At 45.0% G+C, this 16,424-nt stretch overlaps 2 protein-coding genes across 2 annotated transcripts in view; one reads left to right on the top strand and one right to left on the bottom strand.

The window, feature by feature from the left end:
• The first annotated feature begins 1,639 nt into the window (after positions 1 to 1,639).
• Positions 1,640 to 6,089, top strand: bri3 (brain protein I3). The gene is made up of 3 exons (XM_075454892.1): positions 1,640 to 2,253; positions 3,140 to 3,284; positions 5,002 to 6,089. The coding sequence occupies exons 1-3, from the start codon at positions 2,103 to 2,105 to the stop codon at positions 5,132 to 5,134; spliced, it is 429 nt and encodes a 142-aa protein (XP_075311007.1). The 5' UTR covers positions 1,640 to 2,102; the 3' UTR covers positions 5,135 to 6,089.
• A 132-nt stretch (positions 6,090 to 6,221) lies between these two features.
• Positions 6,222 to 16,424, bottom strand: part of baiap2l1b (BAR/IMD domain containing adaptor protein 2 like 1b) — a 30,090-nt gene continuing 19,887 nt past the window's right edge. The window contains exons 11-14 of the mRNA XM_075454891.1: positions 15,542 to 15,604; positions 14,552 to 14,780; positions 6,988 to 7,034; positions 6,222 to 6,905 (exon numbers count right to left, since the gene is read on the bottom strand). Of these exons, the coding sequence (XP_075311006.1) occupies positions 6,833 to 6,905; positions 6,988 to 7,034; positions 14,552 to 14,780; positions 15,542 to 15,604 (412 nt within the window). The 3' untranslated portion in view covers positions 6,222 to 6,832. The remainder of the gene's footprint in view (positions 6,906 to 6,987; positions 7,035 to 14,551; positions 14,781 to 15,541; positions 15,605 to 16,424) is intronic.

The following is a 16,424-nucleotide window of genomic DNA, read 5'->3' as shown; positions in this document are numbered from 1 at the left end:
TGTGTAAAAACAAGCCAACTCGTCTTCTGAGGTACACTTTTGTTTAGCATCAGAAAGATGTTATAGTTGAAAGAGAACGGCAAAAGACTAAAATGACTTCAGAGCAGTAAATGTACTTTCAACCACGGTGTAGTCGGTAATGCACAGCTGATTAAACTTTATCTGTGCAGATAAAGAAAGACAAAGAGCAGTGCTTTAAAGACCAAGATCAAACCCAAAAGACAAAAAGTATGAAATAGGAGAGAGAGGGAAAGAACAACACAATTCGTTTATCAGAACAAAAGAGATGGCAGTAAACACAATTCAGAATTTAACATTTTAAGGTCAGCTGCCCACAAAATATCACCAATTTAACTGTAAGCTCTTTTAAAGTTTCCAAGAAGTGGAGAGCGTGTCCGTGCCCCACACCCAAACTGACAGCAGGTTCCAGAGGAGGAGAGCCTGAAAACTAAGGGCTCTACCTCTCAATCTTACCCAGGTAATCAGCTGCGAACTCAAGAAGACTCATAAGAGACTCCAAATAAAGACTGACTCTGTCACCTGAAATGAAACGTCTGTAGAATAAAAGAGAATGCTTAACTTGTGCTTTTCCCTGTGCGCCAGAGTACAAAAAAAGATTAAATCCTGTACTCATCTGGAGATGTGTCAGCCAGAGCCTATGGCAGCCTCATAAAGTACCCCTTACTGTTTCCACATGGAATTTCTCCATGCTTCCTTTCGACCTTTAGGGCCCCATCACAATATTGACACCACTGTTGGAAAATAGGTGTATTTATAGTGACTGGAGTTCTATTTTGTGACACTGAAAAACTCCTTTCTTTTTATTCAGTCTGGTTAAAGAAGGTACGTGACTCCAGCCTTATGCAACATATTCAGGGTACCCACGAGTCCAAGGACAACCGCCCTTATGTAAGTGGCTGTGTAAACAAGTTTGGGGTCTTCGAGGTGGCAAACCAGATATATGTCATTCCACCCGCCTCATCGTGTTTAAGCCTATCATTAAAACTAGATTAGAACCAGGAAATACGACCATATTAGTCCAGTGCTCAGGTCTCTGCACTGGCTTCCTGTCGCCCAGAGAATAGACTTTAAAACAGCTCTGTGTACAAGTCTCTTCGTGGTCAAGCGCCAAAGTGCATCTCTGACATGTTAGAGCCATATGAACCAACTCGGGCTCTGAGAACCTCAGGGAGGGGTCTCCTGCTGGTGCCCAGAGTCAGGACTAAACAAGGCGAGGCTGCGTTTCAGTTTTTATGCTCCTAAAATCTGGAACAGCCTTCCAGAAGATGTGAGACAGGCCTCAACTCTGACAATGTTTAAATCCAGGCTGAAAACAGTTCTATTTAGCTGTGCATATGACACCTGAAAGTATTTTATCTGCACTCTTCACTTTTAAATGAATGAATTAATGATTATTATTATTTTTTATTATTATTATTTCTTTTTAATGATTTTATTGCCTTCTTGTGATTTTATATAGCTGTGAAGCACTTTGAATTGCCTTGTGTATGAATTGTGCTCTATAAATAAAATTGCCTTGCCTCTGTGCTAAGGCCGCTGCGGTGCACTGCGTGCTGCGGGTGGCCGCGCGCCTTTTGTTTTCATGCGCTGTCTCTTTAAGAAGCCTTTCGCTGCGCAGAGGCGCTACAGCAGCTCATCACATGATTCTTCTCTTGTGACAATCCAGACGGAAAGGGAAAAAAAAGCCTTTCTGACTTCCAGCTGAGTTATAAGGTGCCGCGATGATAGACGATTGCTGTTTCGCTGCCAAAGGACCAACTTCAAGAGGGGAAATGGAGTTGAGTTAGCCATTGCCACACCGACTCTCGTCATTCCTGTTTTAAAAGTGGACGTTCGGTGAATAATTGTTGTTGTCGCGTCGCCTGGGACAAAGTTGGCGCATGGAGAGGGACGAAGTTTCATTATCGCGCTGCGTATTTTCTTTATTTTTGTCGCTACTGCGTGTCAACCAGCATCGCACTGCTTTTGGGGCAACGAAGGCCAAGTAGCCCGAAGTCAGTTTTGACCCTTGCTGCTTTTTTTTTCTGAATACTTGTGAGGCGGAGAACGAGACAAGTTGGGGACGTATTACCTCGGGCGAGATGGTGGACAGCAAACCTCTCCTTCAGGACAGACCTCCCGCATACAACGCCGTACCGGGGGCGTATGAGTACGGCCCGCAGCAGCAGCAGCACAGCTACGGGGCCATCCCTCCAGCGGCCCCGCCGCCTTACCAGTATCCCGATGGCCAAGGCAAGTAGCTCGCTGTGTGTCACCAGAAAGTTCAGTTACGAAGCGGGAGGAAACCTTAGCGAGGTTCGAGTGCTTTATACGCTCAGACAAACATTTAAAACCGTGGCAGAGACTTTAAGTGACACTGTTGAAGTCTTGTTAGTTTCACGTGCAGCGATAAAGATGTTTTTGTTTTTTTCATACATAGGAAGGAAAAAAAAAACATGGCGGTGCAACGTAGCTGAACCAGCGGCTTCACTTTTAGATGAAACAAGGCTTTTAACCGTATTTCGTGCTTGTGTCGGTGGTGTTCAGGCAGGAAAGCCTTCCGACAGTGGCTCTGCTTTATGTGAGGCAGGCGGCCATCACCTGACTGTGATTGTACAAGTACACCTCTGACACAGGAAGTCGTGTTGGTGTTCACATCGACTCCCATTTCTTGCAATCGCTTGAAATGTCCTGTTTGCTCAGCCGCTTCGCGGCCCCGCAGCCCGTGAAGAACAGGTGTGGGTGCAGCTGTTTCACCTGAGTTTTAGAGGCTCCGTTATCAGGAGAGACGTGTTGGAGAATAGTCAAAGGATAACAAATTCACTGTTGTGGTCAAAACAGTTGACATAGCCAGTGAGTGTCACTGAGACAACCTGTTCTCCTGCCATCTTCTATTTATAGAAACATTATCATCAGATGTTCCTTTCACAGGACCTGAGCCGTGTCTATTATTGAAAGGGATGATTGATGTTTTGCTGCTATAGTCTTGACTTACAAACTCCTTGTAATTTGACTTCAGGGAGGTTATATTTGCGCTTTAAGGTAAATGAGTTGTATTGGTCTGTGATTGGGGGGGGGGGTACGCATCACATCTCAAGCTCGCACTGATGTCATCATGCCTCTCTGTTCCAACCTGCAGGATACCCACCAGCCCAAATGGGCCCCGCTGTTTCAGGCTACCCATCAGCCCAAATGGGCCCCGCTGTGTCCCAGCAGCCTTACGCTGGGAGTTACACCATCATCCAGCCCTCTGTCGTGGTGGTGGGAGGCTGTCCTGCGTGCAGGTGAGGACGCACACATTGGAGGGATGATATGAAGTGTCTGAACGCTCCTAAACAAGCTGGGTGACTCTTGGCACAAAGACTGCAAGTGTCCCGTTTTCACTGTGATAACCTGCGTGCCCTTTAGTAGCACTGTCGGTGTGTGTTTGTTTTCCTGGTGCTGCTTTTCTGTTTCTGCTTTTCCATTGCTCCCACGCGTATGCGATTGGGATAGATAAGAAGAGCCAGCATGACTTTCAGTTTTGTGAGAGTTGTGCATTGGTTGTGCTGTGGTGAGTCAACGACCCATCAGTCAGCTGAGTTCACCCTCAGACATGTGATGGGGCCAAAGGTGGCCGCGGGGACACAGTTCACAAACACGTCAGGGCAAAATGAGACGAGCTGCCGTTCCCTGGAACAATGAAATAAACTGTGGATCTTTTCAGCTGACTTAACGGGCCTCGTTCTTTTCAACGTTAGAATCTGTTGTACGATCGCTGGACTGGCCTCAGCTTAGCATGGACGTGACCGTCTTCAACAGCACCAACTCTTTTGATTCTTTTTCTCACTCGTCTGCATTTCCTTTCCCAAACGAGCGCTTTGTGTCGGTTCTGTGTTTGCAAAAGTCGAGCAGACTTGCTTCCTGTCTGACACAGTGATTACAGCAGACCCTGTACGTTTATATGCCGACAGTAAGTAAAACGCTTAGTTTGACACGGCACACGTGGCTTGAGTGCTGGTATGATATCATTACAGTTCAACTCAGTCCAGCATTACAGCACTAACTAATATTAAGAGTGCGATTAAGGCTACTTTTTAGGGATAATTTCAAAGCTTTATCTCTGTTGGTGAAGCATTCCAAAGTAGCTTCTCGCGTCCTGCATCGTCTGAGTCCCGCAATGGTTAATTCCCCTCTGAGGCCTCCAGTAGATTTACTGGCCACGCTTGTCGGCGTGGCGCAGTCACGAGACGGCGGTCAGCACTCTGGATTAAAGCTTACCCCTTCAAAACAAGCTGCTTCCTGTCCTGATGATTTACTCGGTTATTTGTTCGGCCGCCACTTGTCACACTTTTGGATTTTCTTGTTGCCCCCCCTCCCCCAGCTTTCTATAAGGGGAATCAGATCCTTTTTTTTTTTTTTATGATAAAAGGAAAGCAGGAATCAAACACCAAGGGAAATGTCGCTCAGAGGTGCATTCAAGACACCGTGATGGGTCAGATGTTTCGAGACTGCTGTGAAATTACAGTCAAGTGAGGAGACTTAGGAAAGATGGGAGTGAGAAGTATTTTTCATGTTTTCCCTCTATGCTTTCTTTTTAAGCGAGAGGCTCCGATTCTCACCTTCTTTCAGAATGAGGTCAGAGTTTCAGTCTTGATACTTGTTTAGCATGAAAGGTCGAGGTGTGGCGCAGATGAGATGATTAGAGAACGATAGAGTGAAATGCTCCATTTACAATGTGGCACCGGTCTGACATCAGCATGTAGGACACGGCCTTTTGTCTTACCGACGTCTTATCGGACCCATTTAAGACTTTACAGGCTGACCTCATGTGCGTTGCGGGCAAATTCACATGCTGGATTTAAGCTTTCTGCGACGGTGTCACATAGTTGTGAGATTGTGTAATATTTTCCATGGAACAGTTTAAAAAGTCTAGTTTTCAATGCTTTATTGTGAACAAAAATCATTGTAGCGTTTCTTAATCATCCGCCTGTCTTTGACACAAGTGTTTGTGTGTTGCAGAGTGGGTGTCCTGGAGGATGACTTCACCTGTCTGGGGATCCTCTGTGCCATCTTCTTCTTCCCCTTGGGCATTCTTTTCTGCTTTGCACTGCGTCAGAGAAGGTGTCCCAACTGTGGCGCCACCTTTGGCTAGAGGGACCAAACCGCAGATCCTTCATTCGCTCGTACTCCCGTGCATACGCAGCCTCACATATACATAAATCCTGCATTTTCCGTACAGCCAATTATCCACATATTAGTCTATTTTCATCTGCAAGTTAAGAACATGTTCTAGCGCACACGAGTGTCCAGCTGTCGTCAGTCAGTGCCTTCGCCACATGCCGAGTGATCATCAGATTCAGTAGATTTAGCTCAGTCGAGCGAGGATCTGAGCAGATTCCTTCATGTTTTGTGGAGCTGGAATTAACCGATGTGCTTTTTTTTCTTTCTTTTCTTCTCTTTTTATGTATCTGCTGGCACACCTAGCTTTTAGTTAACATTGTGCTAAATAACATTGTAGATGAGATCACCGGAACGGTGGACTTTATCTGACATTTTGTCTGTTTTGTTGTTTTTTTTCCTCGGGGCCATATTTGCACTGACAGCTTGTTTGATGATTATTCTGCTGGGTTGTGCTTTTCCAGGGCCAATGCAGACCTCAGGTACATACAATCTGAAAATGCCCTCGACGTTACAACCTCAGCCGTTTGACTCCGGACTCGCTTTGAGAGGACTCTTGAGTCAAAGCAGAGTTGAACTTCAAGAAAGCATGCCGAGTAGAAGTTGGAGTCTTCCGACAACACGCATAATATCTGGATTTTTATCTTGGTCCTTCACTCTGTGACAAGTCAACCTGCCCCATTCCTCCCAGCCAGACAATCAATTGAGAGTTTTGTCCACGTGTTTCTGTGTCTGTCTTCCATCACAGCAGGATTTTCTGAATCTGTCCATGGGAGCAGAGGAGAGAGAACTGGGTGGGAGGGATTTAAAAAATAATTAAAATAAATAAAAAAATAAATATTGCTTTAGTAAACACACTACGCACGTTGTTATGATTGAGGTTCTTACTTTTTATATGAGTTACTCTAATTAAAAATGAATGCCACTTACGTCTTTGACCTTTTTCTTTCTTACATCAGCATTAGGTCCTGAGTCATCGCTAACTTTTCAAACAAATGAATGTAGAGAAAAACCAAAAACTTTCACTAGCTTACCGAGAAGGGAGCAACTGAACGCCACACTGACGAAATAAAATCTTTATTTTTCATACAGCAAATTCTATCAAGAGTGTAATGACAGCTGAAGACAGAGTGTACACATGCCGTGCGTAACGGTTAAAGCAGAAACGACTGCACCGCCAGTGCAAAGAGAGGGTGAAGAGTGGTTTAAATATTTACAGTCGGTGAGTTTGTGTCTCCACACTATAAAAAGTTAGTTTAGGTGGCGAGGACCTGCTTCATCTTTCTCGTCGCAGCAACAAGTTAACTGAGCGGGAAAAATGAACCAAAGGACATTAAGGTGCACAGTGGCAACAGAAAAGATCGTCACTTTGACGATGAATTTAACAGCATTTAACACATTACAGTATTTGACCATTTTAATTCATCCATATCTCAAGTGCAGTTAAAAATGTGGCAACTCAAGTCTCACCACAGACAGAGAACCTAAAGCAGATATAGAAAATATAAATATGAGCGCCAGCTCAGTCAATAAAAGGGTCCCTAAATACCTCTTTATCACTTTAAAGCAGTGAGGAGGTTCCAGATTCCAGACATGGCATCGCTCTCCTCAGCGCTGGACAATAAGAGCTGAGGCTGAACGGGAAGCGACGATGGGTGGAAATGTGGACAGATCAGATGGCCGGTGCGGAGCGATCGTTGGTAACAGTTGGACGTAGCCTGACCGTGGCGAACGGGTTCCCTCCGCTGCGAAAATGGAGCAGAGATGAGTGATCAGCATGCGTCTGAGCGAGACAAAAGCAACTGTTGAGATGCTTATGTGACTTACGCGAGGTAAGCAGGCGAAGGTCTTGAGATGCCATTTGACTGGACTGCCTGTGGAGAAAATAGACATGTTCATCAGGTCTGGGTCAAAGGGGCAAAACCACAAATCATTTGAACACCCTGAAAATCCCAATAACTGCTGTGTTTGGCACATTTAAGTGTTTCGACATACATAAACCAACATTCATGTATTTCTGGGTTACTCAAGGATAAATGAATTTGGCCAAAGCATGGGGGAAAAAAAAAAAAAAAAAAACCTGGAACTTCTGTAAATTACAGTCTGCTTCACAGCCAACCACGTAAAGTGTTCCTATGACGAGTGAGTGCCAGTGTCTTTGAACAGGTGTTCGGTCATTCGTAAGAATACACGTATACAACCACCAAATGTTAGAACCACATCCGTACCATTTGTGATTGCATGTAAAAACCACAACACTGAGATGACTAGTGATGGGGCAGGAAAGAAAATGTAAACCGATCCCAGTTACCCACATATTAAAGCACCTAAATCAAACTGTGGGGGGCGTTTTAAAAAGTAGAATTTTAGTCACAACCCTTTCCCCCCCAAAGTGCTGAACACAAAATGCGTCACTTTCAGCCAGCAACATGCAGTACCCAAGAGCGCCCACAAGATGGCAGCAGTGGGTAGTCACTGAGACCACTGTTGTTTCTCACAGGATCCGTACAGTTTAACACCTGTTTAACATCTGGCAGATATTTGGATTTCAACTGGTGTTGCAATAATCACGACTGGAAAAATAGCATATCGCCTTATTTAAACTGACAGCTCCAATTAATTCTCTAAATAATGCCGTCAATTTTGTACCTCTGCCCATTTCACTCGGCTAGCATTTGAATTTCAGCTGGCAGATGTGAGTTTTTATAGCCTTTTTCCTGATACTCAGCTTTGAGGTCACGAACACCTCGCCCGTTTAGCTTTATTTGTGGATCTCAGTTTATCGGATCACGCTGTGCCTCACTCTCTCCGTCTCTTTCCTCTTAATGTATCAATTCCTGAGAATCTCAACCTTTGCGCAAAGCACCAAAACCAGTGAGGGTGCATTTTTGTCCAGGGAAACCCCACCTCCTCCAGCTCTATTGCATACCTTTTCACACCTTATTGAGACCAATCGTTACTGACAAAAAGCCTTTGCTAACACAGATCGTTAGTGGCAAGTTGAAAGGCTGTTGAAATAACTGTGGTTTAATGCCCTCCATTCAAACTCGGGCAGAACCATCAACAAACAAGGAGAGCGAGACAAAATGAAGAAAAAACAAGGATCTACCCATATTTGTGCAGAGTTCAACACCTGAAAAGTAGTATTCGTAAATGTTCCTGCAACATGTTTCTAACTAACCCATTACACAAACAGCAACCCACTCATAAACTTAGCTGAGCATAAAAACAGACTATTATAATATACCGTGGTGCTAGAGAGCTTTGTTTCCTCCACATGCAAGTCTGTTCTGGGATGAGATCAGATGTCTGTTTTAAAAGAATTATGGTAGAGATTTATGAGACACTCGGAAGGAATCAACTTCCCTGGAAGCGGCCCTTATTTATCAAAAAGCGGAGGGAGGGATGAGGAGTGTGGGATTGATCGAGGTACGAAGAGGGCCGGTCAAGTTTTCAGAGGAGTAGAGAATGAGAGCGCATGAAAGGACGAGGAGTGAGCGGCAGAAAGAAGGAAGAAAGATATCAGGTTCACCCAGAGTGGAATTCCAGCATAATGCCAAACCAGTGATGGGGATGTGTGCCGGATGCAGACTGACAGGCCCGACAGCCGGCATACGCGCCATCACATTCTTCCGAAATGAGTGGTAAACAACGAATACAGGTAAGAAACACATCTAAACCATTCCACCTCGATCTGGGTCAAATACCGCAACCTCAAAGAAGCCAAAGAAGTATTTGTATGGTAGCATGTGATGCACATTTTGCACGGCAAGCAAAAGTATTTGTGCGGTAAAACGGGTACACGCGAATAAGATGTGAGATGTTACAGTTTAGATTAAATAAACAGCGTCAGTGGCACAGGCGGTCCGTAGGCGTGTGTGCAGAGGGTGTGTAAAGGATGTTAAAGGCAGGGTAGGTACATTTGACCCTGATATACCGCAATAAATTTACATTCATCAGGCAGGGGAGAACTAAGAAGCTTTCGTAGAGGGAAACCGCAACTTTGCCTGTGACTTTGCATAGAATGCAAATTAAAGGAAATTTGTAAATAAGGGAAATGTGTCTGGAATTATGGCTAAAATAACGTGAGACCGTGTTTTCACATCTATGGCAGTGTTAATGCCTCTTGATGGACCAGCACCAGCTAAAAAAACTTAAGTTACGTATGTAACTACGGTTCTATGAATCCCGGATGACCGCCAGAGGCGGTGCTGAAAGCACTGAATGTCCCTTCGCGCATGTGCCGTTCGAGTAGTAATACCAACAGAGTCACACCTGTGACATGTCGGATGATCAATCAGAGGCTATATAGCCTGACGTCATCCGTCACTGCTCCTACAGAATCTTCTCGCGGAATGCAAGGATTCCGAGTGACAGAGAAGCTCTGGCGGTCAGCCGGGATTCATAGAACCGTAGTTACATACGTAACTTTCGTTCTATTTCATCCCTACTCACCGCCAGAGGCGGTGCTGAAAGCACTGAATGACTAATACCAGCGGCGTCACGAGGAATCCAGAGCAAATACCTCATTGAGAAGGCTCAGAGGACCCTCGCCGCAGAACCTGATCCAGAGGATGAGGGGAGGCCACATTAACCCCGTAAAATCGGGTGAACGTGCTCGGGGAAGCCCATGATGCCGCAGCACATATTGCTTCCATCAGACCCCACTCAAGGCTGCCCAGGAAGCGGAGACGCTCCTGGTAGAGTGCGCCTTCACACCAACGAGTGGGGAGCAGCGTCCCGCAGCGTAGGCGTGGCAGATGACGCCCACGATCCAATGGGAGAGGCGTTGCTTGGAAGGAGGACAACCCAACCCAGGGCCTCCGTAACACAAGAACAGTTGATCTGAGCGTTGTATAGCAGCAGTGGCTGCAATGTATGCCTCCAGTAGGGGTGGAACGGTACAAAAAAACTCACGGTTCGGTACGTACCTCGGTACAGTGCCGAAGGAGGCGTGTAGCGAGGTTCGAGCACATGTAATAGATATCTGAATCCTGCCTCTTCTACAGTGGAATATGGGCGCATAGCAGATGCGATGTAAATTCCAATTGCTTCGGTAATTTTTTTTGCTCTGCATGTATTCGTATCCAGGGGTTGTTGTAATACATTTGGGAGACGTAATTGGTCGGGTTTTTTCATGGTTCTATAGGAACGCATCTGACGGAGGTGTGTGGTGGTCGGTAGCTACGCCCCATGTCATGCTATCACGGCTGAAATGTTTCATCATACCACACAGACAGAACCGGCGCGTGTTTAATAAGTTAAACTTACACGTTGTCTCCTTTGTCTGCGGCGCGCTGCTCTCCTTTCTTCCTTCATGAAACGAAGAAGTATGGCCTGCACTTGATTAAAGCTCAGCGCAAAATAGTGAGATATTAGCTAAAATCGGGAGAGGGGGCGAAAACGCAGCCGTCACCAATTAAAGCAATCAAATTTAGATGCCACCACAGGTAGCTCACTTCAAAGCCAAATAAGCGGTTAGCCAAAATCGGGAGAGGGGGCGAAAACGCTGCCTTCACCAATTAAAGCAATCAACACAGATGCTACCACAGGTAGCTCAATCTACAACTGTAGTGGCCATTTGTCCATAAAAAACGAATTAAACTTAAACCAAACTAAATCAAAAGGCCACTGATGCACCATGGGGATGTGGTTTAACGCAGGCAAAAGAAGATGAATGTCCAAAAATGAATTCTTGCGTTTTTCTGATGATTTATTTCCAAAACAATAAAACAAAAAAAAGAACAAAGAAAACCTACTGCTCTCTCCCTTTCCCTGGTAAAAACCATTGGCCCACCCCAGTGCATGCTGGTACTCTAAGTGCCTACCTACATAAATAGACTCAGGTGCACAGTGTGACCCAATTAACAAAATATTCAAAACAAATAACTAACAAAGAAAATTAGCAAGAAAAATCTAATCTAAATAAAGCACTGAAATGAATCAAATAAAGTTACTCATAATTAGTAAATTAAATTTACAACTAGAACCAAAAAACAAAAGTCGGGAGAGGGGGCGAAAACGCAGCCGTCACCAATTAAAGCTCAGCGCAAAATAATGAGATATTAGCTAAAATTGGGAGAGGGGGCGAAAACGCAGCTGTCACCAATTAAAGCAATCAAACTTAGATGCTACCACAGGTAGCTCACTTCAAAACCAAATAAGCGGTTAGCCAAAATTGGGAGAGGGGGCAAGATGCCACCGTCAGCGATTAAAGCAATCAAACTTAGATGCCACCACAGGTAGCCCAGTCTAACTGGATAAGCCTTTGACTAAAATTGGGAGAGGGGGCGAGATGCAACCGTCACCAATAAAGAAATCAAACTGAGAAGCTACAACAGGTAGCTCAGTTCAGAGCTAAACAATCAGCTGTTTAATATCGGGAGAGGGGGCGAAACGCCACCGTCGCCGATTACAGCAAACAAAACTCAGATGCTACCGCAGGCAGCTCAGTTCAGAACTAAACAATCAGCTGTTTAATATCGGGAGAGGGGGGGCGAAATGCCACCGTGATCGATTAAAGCTGCAGTCTGCAACTCTTTTTCAAGCATAATGCCTGGAACTGTCCGGGGATTCTGAAAGTAGTACATTAAATACCCCAATACAAAAAAAAAAACGAGTTCTCTAGGTCCCCTATATGTCCCGCTAGGTCCCTCCAAAGCCAGCAGGTTTGTTTACAAAATTGCAGACCGGACCGGTAAAAGGTAACCAATCAGGTTTACGAGCTGGGCTCTGCTGCCTGTCAATCACCGATTGTGCACGCGCGATACAAGGTAGGCTCGTCCCCACGCTTATTTATCTAGACTATTGAACTTCATTACGGGCTAGTCTACTTACTGTGTCTTCCATGATCGCAAATGACAGGTGAGTTGATGAATGAGGAGTCGTGTACGCGCATCTGGCGTGCACGTAGACGTGCACAAGTTCTCATGTGTTTTGATGGGGCGGGACAGGAAGTTGAATAACTTTTTATTTTTCGGTTAAAAAATAAGCATTTCTTGCATTTTGCGACTACGGAGGTCACCGTTTTCAACTTCAAGCGTTCTGATAGATCATGTAAACTCTTAAAATGCCAAAAAGTAGGACTTTACGTATGACAACAACAAATCTTGCAAACTGCAGCTTTAAAGCAAACAGAACTCAGATGCTACCGCCGGTAGCTCCGTTCAGAACTAAACAATCAGCTGTTTCACTGAAAAAGCGGTAGGTTAAGGCGCTACCGTTACAAATCAAAGTGCAACAACAGCCGGAGAGGCTAACCTTAAGTAGCCAAGCTGAAGTGTGCGAATCATACCACCAACCTGAAGCTGTGAGTCGGGAGGGGGGGCGCAAACGCGACCATCACCAGCACACAGAAGATCGGTCAAGGATCAACCAGTCGCAGCCCCTAGGAGGGCGAAATATCGCTGCTCCAGCCAACAGGCAAATGGGGCGTCAAACAACGGTGAAATGACCAAGAACGGTTGATGCTATGTAAGCGAACCGCACGCGAGAAGAAAAAGGAGCAGTGACGGATGACGTCAGGCTATATAGCCTCTGATTGATGCTATGTAAGCGAACCGCACGCGAGAAGAAAAAGGAGCAGTGACGGATGACGTCAGGCTATATAGCCTCTGATTGATCATCCGACATGTCACAGGTGTGACTCTGTTGGTATTACTACTCGAACGGCGCATGCGCGAAGGGACATTCAGTGCTTTCAGCACCGCCTCTGGCGGTCAGTAGGGATGAAATAGAACCCCATCATCAGTAGTCCACAGTTAACAATCACCACAGCTCTGCCCTACTCGCCCTGCATCTTTTTCTTCTGCGGTATCAAGTCTGAATCCAGTTTTTAGAGTAAAACTTTACTTTTCTAATGATTTTATTTCCTTAAAACACTGTTTTTAATCCAAGGTGGTGGGTCCTTTAAGTAAAGCAGAATCCTAAATCAGTCTAGCTTCTAATGCCTGGAGGCAGTTTGGTTTTTGTGTGACATAAATTTACTTCACAGCCGAACACATGCAGCCCAAATATTTGTAACTGTGTGTGCTGCAGCTGCACATGCACCTGGATCAATCTCCATTCAGAAAAATAAACATACCAGACATACAAGGTGCTTAAGATCAAAATAGACAATCAGGGAGATAATTGCATTAATTCATTCAGCAGACACTTTTCTCCAAAGTGACTTATACTCGGGGCAATGTTGGGTTGAGTGTGTTATTCAAGAACATGCGAACTGGGGAAGCTGGGGATTGAATGAGCAAACTTTCAATTGCAAGTCAGACAGCGTACCTCCTCAGCTACCACCAGGATTACCATGATCCACACGTCTATGATGAACTGTCGACTAATTACACGGACATGCATAGCAAAACTATATTGCTAGCTGACCCACGTCCGCATCTGTCCCAGTGAGAAACCAAGTGTGCTGCATGCTAATTTTAGTTCACGTCTTGGTAAGATTAGTTTAGAACATGGCAACCTTAAGAAGAAGGTTGACTTGGCTTGAAAAATAACTTGAATAGAACTCAAATACAACTTGGAGGTCTGTCCCCCATCCTCTCTGCTGTGCTTCAGCTCTGCCTGGCTTCTCCCTGCAGTGGAGGCTGTCATATATAAGCCATCTAGTAACCTGAGTAACCACACAGGCAGCAGTGATTGACATATGTTAGAACCTCCTCCTCTGACTGCTGATTTTCACTCAGGGGCCAGTGGATTCTTGTAAATCAAATCAGAAGCACGAGGCAGGAAATAAACATCATTTCTTCTGAGATTTGTGTTGCGTATTACTGTCAGGACACAGTGACAGTTTAATATAGAATATGACTTCAAGTAATTTCTTTTCAAACTACCAAGTGCTTTAACACCTGCAGTAGTGGCAGATAAATGAAATGTGACCATGAGCTCAATAATTATAATAAAAATGATTGAGCCTCTAGCATGCACTGAGTCTAAATACCAAGGGTGAACCATGTCAGCATCATCTTTTTTCCTGTACAGACAACGACTTCTTGAGTCAAAATGATTGATTTCTTAATCGTCTGGGTCAGCCGACACAGAGTGTATCAGAGTGTGGTCAGGTTTCCTGGGCAGACATATGAAGCTCATCTGACACCACCTGCACACGCACACATGTACATGTCATCAGCAGTCAAGATAAGGCAGCGCGTCTGAGGGTACTGTAGCCACGTCGCAGCAGGTATCAGGTGAGATGCAGCCTCATTATGCCCTTTGGACCAGTACAGCAGAGAGCTTTGACACAAGACGGCAATGTTCAGAGAAGAGTACATTTCGGGGCCTAATTGTACAAAGATTGACATTTTACACCCGACTCCAACCCTTTCAGTAACTTTGTAAAAATGAAGATGGATGCGCATAAAACTGGATCGCCGGCTCGCTGACTCACCGTGTTGTGATCAGAGGACAAGGAGGCGGCTGCAGAGCACTTGGGGGAGTACTGGTGGTTGTTGTTTGTGGCAAGGCTTCTGGTGGATGACGCGCTGCTCTTGATGGCGTTGCGCTGCGAGGTGTCACTGTAGTCCTCTGGTGGGAGCACCATGGTCGCCTCATCCGTCTCCGTGTCCTGATGGTGGAGGTTGACCACACTTCTACAGCGGTATGGGGCGGCAGTCTCACTACAGACAGCAGGAAGAAGATAGGTGCTGTAGGAGATGAGCAGCAATCATCTGGCTCCTGTATTCCTATCTCTACAGGCAGTATATTCACTTTAGGGTTCCTAATAAGTTCAAAGTAAATCTAAAGTTTGCGTCAAACACTTCAAGCCGTGCGAACGGTGGTAATTCTTCTTGAGGGCAAAACGGCAAGATGTGCGCGTAGTTTCCCACAGTTCTGGTTATGTGTTAACGTTTCCGTTTCAGTGATAGGCGGCTGACCAACTGGAGGTGCGGAATATTAGAATCTAATGAATTAGTTCAAGAAGTCTCTTTGAAGAAAAGCCTGGAGTCAACTCTCTGAACTCCCCCTCTTTATTTAACCAGAAAATCTATTCATCAGCACACAACATCCTGTTTCCTGATAGGTTTCTGGACTTGTGCCCAATTTTAGAGTCACTTCAAAGATTCAGGGACTTCATAGATGTATGAGATAAACACCCTTAAGTTTTACCAGGGTCTATAAACTCATAGCAAAACAAGCAACTCATCCGACAGTTTTTATGTCGTGAGTTTTGTTCGGCTAAATGATTGAGGGAGCCGATGCAGAATGTGACTCGAGGACAACACGAATCAAAAGTTGAGCAATAGGAGAGTACCCATAGGATTAGAAAGGTTATCGCGTCAATAGGAGTAACTAGAGGAAACACTGCCAACAATACAGCTGGCTGCAACATGAAACCTGCCGGTGTGTGTGTGCTGGCTGGAATGCGGAGTCTCATTACCTGCTGTTATTCATGAGAGGCTCGGTCAGAGCGCGGCAGTAAGAAGACGGGAACCAGCCCCTCCTGAAACACAGAAACCGGGAAAGCAAGTTAGGAATGATTACGTCTGTGGTGCCTACCAGCTCTCAGCTTCTGGCTCAGGGAAATCATTCAAAGTCATAGATGAGGAGCTCTTGCTCTGCACTCTTTGAATTTAAAGACCAAATAGAAGGGAGAAAGAGATAGTTCAAGCCTGCTTCTCTTCATCCACACCAAAAACTTTCGGTGAAGAGCCATGAGAGTCGTCTCCTGCCTACATAGTGTGTGAATATAAGCTCATAGCAAATACGTCTCCACGATCTCTTGGATTTGAAGAATCATCAGAATCATCAAAAGAAACATCAAATGGTACAATTTGATGGTTTACAAATCATTCCCAGTGATTACAGACAAGTACTTTTATAGTTGAAATTTTTCCCCAATACGGGGTAGCGAGTCAAACGATGAGCTCTATAAATGCGTCTGCACACCCAGGGAAAAGGGTGTGGCCTTGATCTTCCATTTACAGTGCATGTTTACTGTATTTAGGATGACCGCTGGCTACTCTAACCCCATAATCAGGCTATAGCAGCTGGGACTAAGATTGCTCAAATGACTGAATTCAAATTGAGGCAACCATTCACCAACCTTATCTTGTTTTCACAAAAAGAAAAAAGAAAATTTCAGCTTTAAACAAATTTTAGACCTACCGGAAAACACGCTTACTTAGTCACACTCATTAATAATTGCTCAAGTTTACTTAGGATGCGGCTTTCACTGAGAAAACATGTTCGTTTCCAGTACATTTGTTAGCATTTGCCAGCATTTGCCACTGAACGGTTTCAGTGAGAATCAAGTTAATGTA

Source organism: Odontesthes bonariensis, chromosome 21, assembly GCF_027942865.1.
Source record: "Odontesthes bonariensis isolate fOdoBon6 chromosome 21, fOdoBon6.hap1, whole genome shotgun sequence".
Taxonomy (NCBI): domain Eukaryota; kingdom Metazoa; phylum Chordata; class Actinopteri; order Atheriniformes; family Atherinopsidae; genus Odontesthes; species Odontesthes bonariensis.
This window is presented reverse-complemented; position numbering and strand designations above follow the sequence as displayed.